This window comes from Vitis vinifera, chromosome 2 (genome assembly GCF_030704535.1).
Source record: "Vitis vinifera cultivar Pinot Noir 40024 chromosome 2, ASM3070453v1".
Classification (NCBI taxonomy): Eukaryota; Viridiplantae; Streptophyta; class Magnoliopsida; order Vitales; family Vitaceae; genus Vitis; species Vitis vinifera.
In genome coordinates, this window is record NC_081806.1 from 7,904,253 (window position 1) to 7,913,575 (window position 9,323).

The 9,323-nt window shown below is 35.8% G+C and overlaps 1 protein-coding gene across 3 annotated transcripts; it reads right to left on the reverse strand.

The window, feature by feature from the left end:
* Window positions 1-1,824: 1,824 nt before the first annotated feature.
* Window positions 1,825-8,718, reverse strand: LOC100250547 (two-component response regulator-like APRR2). Of its 3 annotated transcripts, none has more exons than XM_002279114.5 (12): window positions 8,565-8,718; window positions 7,623-7,824; window positions 6,578-6,657; window positions 6,151-6,214; window positions 5,801-5,847; window positions 5,275-5,352; window positions 4,625-5,179; window positions 3,288-3,428; window positions 2,829-3,092; window positions 2,670-2,738; window positions 2,487-2,567; window positions 1,825-2,391 (listed from the first exon to the last, which is right to left on the reverse strand). In XM_002279114.5, exons 2-12 carry the CDS (start codon window positions 7,750-7,752, stop codon window positions 2,227-2,229), a joined length of 1,674 nt encoding a protein of 557 aa, XP_002279150.1. In that variant the 5' UTR covers window positions 7,753-7,824; window positions 8,565-8,718; the 3' UTR covers window positions 1,825-2,226. The 3 variants fall into 3 exon arrangements, with proteins under 3 accessions (XP_002279150.1, XP_059590121.1, XP_019079891.1); XM_059734138.1 differs by lacking the exon at window positions 8,565-8,718 and adding an exon at window positions 7,916-8,509; XM_019224346.2 differs by lacking the exons at window positions 5,801-5,847; window positions 8,565-8,718 and having other exon boundaries at window positions 7,623-7,656.
* Between the last annotated feature and the right edge of the window lie 605 nt (window positions 8,719-9,323).

Sequence of the window (9,323 nt, forward strand, 5' to 3'; positions counted from 1 at the left end):
GTGGCAGAAAAAAGAGTAATGGCTACAACAAGGTTTGCATGAATCTCCTTAACCTAAGCATCAATAATAGTCATCCTTTGATCTAGAGATTGAAGTTGGGATGAGTTCTAAAGACTAATATCCTTAATCCGGTTACCCAAGACATCAATGGAGCCTTCTTAGGAACGTGTATTTTGGTGAAGTATGAATATTGGTAGCTATAAGGTATCAAGTGTAACACTTATGCTTAGTTGCTACCATTAACTTCAACATCTAAGTAGACTATCGGTGATAAGCTAAAGAAAGGTGAGGATGCCATCAAAATCATCATGCCCTTTATAACCTTAGCAACATACATACTATAGTAATTAAAATAAAGGATCGTGACCATATGAAGGTGAGCTAAGTCCAAAAACACGTCCTCAACCCGAATTGCTAATTGTAATTTGTTGATGAAAAGTTGAAATTAATAGAAAGTGCAACTCTTAACTATATATTTGTAGTGTCTAGAAAAAATTTATCCCTAATATAATAGATAGACTCAATTTTCTTTCACCCATCATCCTTGAATAGAATATACTTTGCAAATAAAGTCCTCAAAAATGAACCAATTCCTGAATTTATACATGATGACAACCTTAAGGTTTTTGATTGAGAGCATGAAAGCAAACCTCAAACCTACTTTTATTTTGAATTTATTATACATGTATATATTAGTTTTAAAAATATATGAATAGAAGGCATACATTTTTATTTTTTTTTAAGTGGGAGCATAACAAGTTGAGAGCAAGATAAAACATATGAAATGGAGAAAATTAAGAACATATTTGACAATAATTATAGGAAGTGTTTTTAACATTTTTAATGTTTGAAAAATAAATATTTTCAAGTATTAGAAATGTTAAAAACATTTCTCAGAATCACTACTAACTGCATTCTAAATCATTGAGAGCAAAAAATTTTTAAAAAGAAAATTTTCATACCTTTTTAATAATGATTTTAGACATGTCCATAAAGATCTTTTAATTCATAGACCTTTAGGCATCTAACTCTATTCATCAAATTATAACTCTTAAATAATCTCATATATTTGATGGTGAGACAAGTACACCAAACCTTATTAGTTTCCCTAAACCCTACTCTAGACTTGAGAATGTGTGAAACATTTGGGTATCATGCTATTAGGTACATAAGATAGAGGCGTAGGAGATATCTTGATAGAATAATAATATAACAAGGTGATCCCTTATAAGAGGGAGATAGAGAGCACCCAAAAATAATCTCTTAAAGAAATAAGAAGAGCTAAGTAAGCTAACAAATAAAGATGGAAAAATAATCTTGCATAGCCTACATTAACATGTTGAGATATCATCAACCTCATGTACACCATGACATGGACATTCTCATCTCGAGATGCCACTATAGGCACTAGCGTTAATAAATTATCAATAAGTAATTTCAAAGTGCATTATTAAAAAATTTCACATTCAATAAGTAATGAAATATTAAACACTAGTCCTTCATCTGATCCCAACTTAAAAACCCCTCCTTCAAATCAAGTTCCATGAATCATGTTCCCAAATCAATTTAACAAATAAGGATCTAATTAAAAAGTATAACCAATCACATTGTAATACCCGTGTATTTAACTTTTATTATTTTACATTTATTGTTTTGTATCTTGATCTGATTCATTTATACTTTAATCTTGTTCTTTATACTCAATCTTATTTATACTGTCATCAACCTACTTACAAATTTTTTTTATTAGCTTTCAATGATTCCAATGAGAAAGATGAGTCGAAAGAATCATGAACTTAGTTTTTTTCCAACAAATAATGCATGTTAATAGAAAAGATGAAGTTGATTAGATGTGGGATTTGGGGGAAGCGAGGAAAAGCAACATCTAGATTCTCAAAATAGACATGTAAACCAAAAAAAAAAAAGTCCCATCTTCATATCATCAGACGAGACCCCTCATCTTATCTAAAACAGCCACCTTCCACCATAACACCACCGCCTCCATTTTCTCTCTATTATTTGCACACCAACCCCACCCCCACCCACCAATTAAAAAACAAGAAAAGCCTCAACTAGTCTCTATTTACAACCACACATCTCATTTGTGGCGTCCAATTCACATGCGCGGCCCCCTTGTCAACCGTCCCACCCTCCACCTCAGAGATGCCTTTGTGGTCCCACTTTTCGTCTGCAGCCGATGCGGGATATGTGTGGCATGGTGCTGATTCAGTAGGGACGGGGGGTGTTGATGTGAGGTGGGATGGTGGAGATGCCCTGGCGGGAGAGCTCCGCCAGCACGCTCTCGGTGGCCGGCGGTTTCAGGCCCAATGGCAGTGGCATCCACGGCTTGCTTATTGCCTCCTTCACTACCCTGTCAATTAACTCCTCTGCCTGTATAATGTATATCAAAAAACACAATGAATTCTATGGAATGAAATTTTAGACCTACCACCATCTCAATTCCTGAACAGATATATGGAGTTTACCGGATAAAGGTCAATAGGGCTCTGTGGTATGCCAGTGTTGTATATTCCACTTCCATTATTATGATCAAACCCAGATGGATTCTGCATTTTCCCAAGTGATGATTAATTATTAATGACTAATTAGATGTAAATGAATATGAATTCTTTCTTCACTATAGTCATTAATTATCTGGGCATACTCACTTGAGGAAAGGAAGAGCATGGAGTATGTGTTGGTGTCATCACAGGGCAGCCCCATGCATCGGCATTCATCTGAAACGTGGATGTTTAAAGCCTTCAATCGACATGTTTGTAGCATAAAATAACAACACTATCAAAATTTGAAGACAGACAAAACATTACCCCTGGATAAGGCTTCCAAATCCAACTTTCTGCGGGCTGCCATGTATGATAGCCAGGTGTGCTCCACATCTGAGCAGGGTGGCTGCTGGGTTGGCCCCATACAGGGTAGAGCTGAGCAGCTGGGAGGGTGTGACTGGAATGATATGGAGGGAAGGCCATGACAGGTTTCTGTGGATAATAATTCCTCTGCATTGGGTCTCTCTGATGAGGCCATCTTCTATCATCTTCCTTTGGCAGAATGTGTCTCCGATGCATTCTGTATTTCTGCTTGAAAGCACGAGCCCATTCATTATAATTATCCAAGACTCAAAACAAGGATTCAATCAACACATCATAACAGGGTTCTGAATTTTGGCTTGGATATCCATTTCCATCATTTTGGCCAAACCCTATTTCAAAAGTTTTGAAACACACTGAATGAATTTTATGGAGTTTTAGACGGGCAAGTTTCCTACTGACCTGGAGATGACTTGCTACATTATGCCTCGTCAAGCCTTCCACTTTCATCAGCTCTAATATTCGAGATGGAATGGCTTGATCCACACCCAGCTGCTCCACTGCCTGCACAAATTTCTTGTGCAGTTCAGGCGTCCAGTCTACCTGCAACCCCAACAAAGACAGATGCAAATCACATACAAATATACATTCAAACATGTATTAAGTTCATTGTCACACTAGCCAAGAGCCAGTGCTAGGGAAAGAAGGAAAAGGGAAAGAACACAAAAGGGGATATCTCACCATGAGGAAACCTTCAAAGTAATCCAAGGTTCATGTGAATCATACTCAAATTATAGACACATTTACAATAAGTTGAGTTAGGTAGGTTTAGTGAAAAGGAACCATTCATGTTCAAGCATTTTTCAAAAGTCTTGAAACAGCTCCTACTCCAACAAGATTGAGAGCTGTTCAGGACATGTTGACTTGGGTGCAGAATGGAATTTTATAGAAACACATAAAAATACAATAATGTTTGAGAGGACTCAAAATTCTCCAACCTCGAAATAATTTTCCAATAAAGTTCAATTTTCAAATACTGAAAGACCCCATTTTGGCCCTTGAAAAACATTACAAAAAAGAATTGGCTGGGAGCTATATGTTTTCAGGAATAGTTTGGAATTCTAGAATTAAAGGGGGCAAATAAGTAGAGGAAGTTGGAAAATTGTCAAGAACAAATTACTTCCTTTTCTCTACATATGTTTTATACAGAAAGGGAGGGGGAGCCTCAGGTCTGCATCACATTTAAAAAAGAAAGGTAAACAAAAGCTTAGACCCTGCTTGGTAATTATTTTTAAAAACAGTTTTACGTTCTCTAAAACAAAAAAAATGGGAAAATATGTTTGACAACTAGAAAATAGAAAACGGTTTTCTATTCTTAAAAATAAAAAACACAGTGTTTTAAGAGTTTTCAAAATTTGTTTTTTAGAACTGTTTTAAAAAACACTTACCAAACAGAGTCTGAATTTACTAATGTAGAGTTTTACACTAATTCGAAGTCATTCATAGTAATTTTAGTCTTTTTCTTTTTTTGGGGCAGATAATAATCATGCTACACTCTAACATAACATGAGGTTAGAACTCCTGGTCTATTATTCTAAGGTCTCTCTGGAAGCCCCTGAATGCCATTAGACAAATGGGTCATTAGCATTCTTAGTATTCTTGAAATTTGTGAATAATTCACAAATTAATGAATTATCTGGTTATACAAGATTAAATCAAGTTATTCACTCCTAATAAAAAGTTGTTCAGAGTTTAAGGTTTCTTGAAAATTTTTTCCATAATTTAATGGATCGAAATACCTTCATTTTCTTCCGATTGGCTCTTGTCCCACAAGGACTATGAACACCAGATGCCTTTCTGGGGTTTCTAGCATCACCACCAAACTCACTGAGACTGTCTTTATTCTGTGGATGAGGAGACATATTACTTTCACTCTTACAGCCATCAGCTGAATCATCTTCCTCTTTGATAACGCTCTCGCCCAGTCCTTGAGGTGGAGACACCTGAGCAGTAACTTCAGCAACTGAAGTGCCACATGTAGTTTCGACAGATTTAGATTCCCCATCCTGCTCCCCACTCTCTTTCTCAGTTGAGCAGTTAGTTTGATCTAGGCAATCCCCATCATCCAATGATCTCCCTCCTTGTTTTAATTGTGGGGTTGAAGGTGCCGGGTATTTATCAGTTCCAGCTGACTGCATATGGTCATTTTCATGGACATTGGACACATTCAGTGTTTCTGCTGAGCTTTCATTCCTTGGTTCTTCATTTTCCATTTGGAGCTGCAGCATGGAAGCCACAGATTCTTTGACGGGCTTTAGTGATTCAGGAAGGACACTCCCTCCTGCATTAAATGCCTGCTCAGGACAATATCAGAGATTCTCTTTTCTCCATATTAGCATAATAATATAACAGTTAATCCAAACGAATTGAAACTAGAATCTAGACAGACCTTATGAACTACATGCTGCCAAATATTCCTGAGCTTGTCCTCGGACAGTGGTTTTCGAAGGAACTCAACTGCACCGAGCTGAAACATTTGATTGTCAAACACATCCATTAACGATATAGTGAGGAGAAAATGCATACCAGCTCCTAAAGATTACAAGAACTAAAATGTTTGAAATAAGTTTTGTTTGAGCATAAGAATTTTTATATAGAATATATGGAATAAAGTTTCAAGAATTTAAATCAAAACAGAACAATGAAATGCATAAAATTATAGCAAAATCTGGAACGAGAAGTATGGAGTCCAGTGCAAGATTTCTCTTCCCTCCAGGGGTTGTAAAGAAAGAGATCTAACCATATCCATCCATAAGATTTTGTATTCCTATGCACATTGACCTTGGTCGGTAAACTCCTTATACTCTGACTCTGGCACAACCCCATGATAAGAAGTACAGTGCATATTTGCTCATATATGTTCTGGACCATAGAGTTACATGTGCATAATTTGGGGGTTGGAAAAAAGAACTTACTGCTATGCACTTCATCATGGTGCTCAGGCAATGGATGCTTGAAATCACTGTATCAGAAGATTAGTTCTGTCATGTTACTAAAATGCGTCAAAAGGATGATAATCTTTCTTCATTCACTTTCTTGCATTACAATTCTATTCATGTAGATAGTTTTCATTTACATAGTGATTTTACGGATTGTCCGGAATGACAAGCACGGTAATTAACAAAAGGACAAGGAACTTTAGAAGAGCCCAGAGGAAAAAAAAGGAATTTGATACTCAACCCAAAACTAAGCTAAACATTAACATAGAGCTAATAGAGATTAAACACTTATGATAAGACCAAGATGCTTCAGTAAGGAAACTTACTAATGGTGGGTAAATCCTTAGCAGTTTCGAGAAACTTGAAACTCCCATTGTTGCCTGTACTGACCTGTGACCAACAATGAGATTTATGATGGGTAAACATGTGGGAATAACACAAAATAATGATCGGGCTTTCTTTATAACGATGGAAAAAATCAAGAAAAGGATTGTATTAGTGTTGTTTAATGACTTTTTACTTTGATATTCACCCAAAAAAGAAGTACCATTGCGATATTAATGTTGGTATGCTATTAGAGAATGCATGAAGCATGTGTAGCCTTTAGACATTTTCTGGAGAAACAGAATCATTTTCCTTCACTTTAAGAACTTATGGCATTTTCTCTCACCAAAACTGTTTTTTTTAAGTAAGAATGTATATATTGTAGTCCCGATATTTTTAGCTCCTGTGGGTTAAATTGAAGGCCATTACCTCTACAATAGCAACATGGAAGCTCTCAGGTTTGCTTGAAATTGCTGACAAAGCTTCATTCTCATTGCAGAATGTAGAAACTGGGGAAAAGAAAAAAAGCCATGGTGGGATTATCTCTAATATGCAAAAATAAATGTCTTTTTCAATTGCCACAGAAAAAAATTCAGATGCATTAGAAGATAAATAGAGGAATTCAAACAGTTTATAAATTTTCCATGGATTGACAAATAAGAGCTTGTTTGGCACATATGCACCTTCTAGCGAAATGCTCTTTTGGAAGGATATGTAAGGGAAATATTTCATTTCAACGAGTAAAAGGGCAGAAAACATCCCACCCTCAACATTAACTGAAAGATCTTTTAAGCCTCAAACCCCTTCTACTTTTCCAGCAATTAGAAATGACTTAAAGAGATTTTAGGAATCAGAAAAGCTGTGCCCAAGGGAGGCTAAGAATTACAACAAAAAAGATCTCCAAAAGAAACAAAAAACAGAAAAACATTATCCATTGGTGATTCTTCCCATAGTTTTAACTTTGATTCACAGAGAATACAAGGTTCCAACTCGACAAAGCCTTAATCCCAATTACTCAGCGAGTTACATGGATCTGAGAGAAAGTCCAAAACATAAAAGAGAGAGAGAGAGAGAGAGAGAGTCAAAGCAGTTTCCGGATTTTGAATAATTGAAGTTCTAACAGCACAGAACTCCAGAATAGCCATAGTTTCTATAGCTTTCTTTTGTCATTTCAAGAAACCCATTCATAGAATGGTTGGGCATTGCAGAAAAAAGTGATTCCTCACTCACGTCCTCAGGGTCACAATCAATACTAAGCTGTCAAAACAAAACTCCAATCCACATTGTGTGAAGAATGTCAAATACAAACCATCCAAAGCATGGTGCTTTAGATGGCTTCAATCACACCTATGAAGACCCAATAAGCCAGCCAAGGTTAGATGAAATTGGAAGAGAGAGTAACCAAATTTCTAGTTCAAAAGAGGAATTAGTACTAGAAAAGCTAAGTAAGAAAATGGAATCTCAAATATCTAACCAATATAGTCCATTTCCTCAAGCTTTGATCTTATCTCAGCAGCAGAAGTAGTGTCATCATCAAGGAGAAGGACCCTAAGTCCCTTAGGAAAATCCTTCCACTCCTGTAAATCATTAGCAGTGCAAACCATAGCTGGTTTGGCATCCTTTCTCAGGCCACCGACGAGTGTAGCGAACCGCCTCGTACCAACATCCAATCAATTCTGCACAACCCACATGAATTTCCCATCAAATTTTTGTCTCTTGATCCAATAATCTTAATATACAAGATCAAACAAGGAAGTTAAAAAGAACCCATTAATTTCATTTCTATTGTTGACAAATGAAAATTTTCCAGTCTCTTGAACACCCCCATTTCCTGGAAAATATTTGCATAATGTCCACCGGTAAAACACCAAAATGCCAGACTGATCCCTGAAGTTTGACTCGTAGTAAGATTATATCAAACACAAACACAAAAAGTTGGATTATGTATGCAACATCTCTCAGATCATACATAAATTCCAAAATAATTCAGTACCGAAAGTGCTAAAATTCATCCAATCCAAGATGCACTGCTGATAAATATTCTCACCAATATATCACATAAAGAATTCAGAGAAGAAGATCTTGCTGAAGTCCTAAGATCTAGCTTATTAATGCCAGTCATGGAAAACAACAAAATAAAGAAAAACCCATGTAAGATCTTTGAAAAAATACAAAGAAAAGGACAAGAACATGACAATCATAGACAGAAAACATGAACAGCCAAAGAATTCTATAGGGAAAAAAAGAAGAAGAAAATAATGCTAAAACCCCAACAAATGCAAACAACGCAGTGAAGAAACAACACCCAGAGAACTCAGCAAACCCCATCAAAATAAAGATTGACCAAGTCACAGACTGAATACATCAACAGAAACTGCTCAAAAAAATGCACTCAAAAACAGCCTTTTTTCACCACCTTTGGTTATATAGTTGATGAAAAGCTCTTCTTCTTCAACACCCTTGTGTCTCTACTTCTTCAGTGGTCTCCAGGGAGAAACACAGACAAAGGGAGAGAGAAATGGAGATAGAGAGAGAGAGAAGGGAGGGTTTAAGTGCGATTTCTGAAGCTGTCTGTGACATTTGTACAGTTGCCATCAGTTGTTACGGACCACAGAATATGCAAAGCCTCCAAAAAGGTCAAAAATACTTTATTGGATTTCATTTCTCTCTTTTTACCCCCTCAAAAAAAAAAAAAAGGGAATCATCATTGTGAATCAGACTTTCCAGATTTTAATTAGCTACTCAACAGCCCTGCTTTTGATCACTTGATTGCTTGATTAGCTGATTATCACTTTTTTACCTTTATTTTCCTCCCTTTTCCTGATTATCTCTATCTGTTATACCATCATCACAAAGCATCAATAATGATAGCATTGATTGATTTAGGTTGAGGTGTTGTGAGCTTTTTTTAAATAGCTTAATAGCTTATTGTATGTAACTTTTTTTTGAATGGTTGTTCTTTATTATAGAAATTATTAGTTTTGGGTATGGTATTTTATTATTGATTTAGCTTTGATTTGCATTTAAAAAAGAATAAAAAAAAGGAAAAATATTTTTTAAAAAAAGGTGATTGATTTTGTGATAATTTAAAATATTGAAAGTTATTTGATGCTATTCTTTTAATTAGAAAATATTTATTTTAGGAAAGAATCTTAACTCGTAACTATTTTCGAAA

Bases quoted from the DNA above. Each gene is read 5' to 3' on its own strand.
- LOC100250547 (XM_002279114.5), bottom strand. From the start codon at position 7,752: ATGGTTTGCACTGCTAATGATTTACAGGAGTGGAAGGATTTTCCTAAG. The intron at 5,180-5,274 runs GTCTGTCTAGAT...TGTCCTGAGCAG, and splicing joins GGCAGCATGTAGTTCATAAG to GCATTTAATGCAGGAGGGAG. The intron at 3,429-4,624 runs GTATTTCGATCC...TTGGGGTTGCAG, and splicing joins CCAATCGGAAGAAAATGAAG to GTAGACTGGACGCCTGAACT.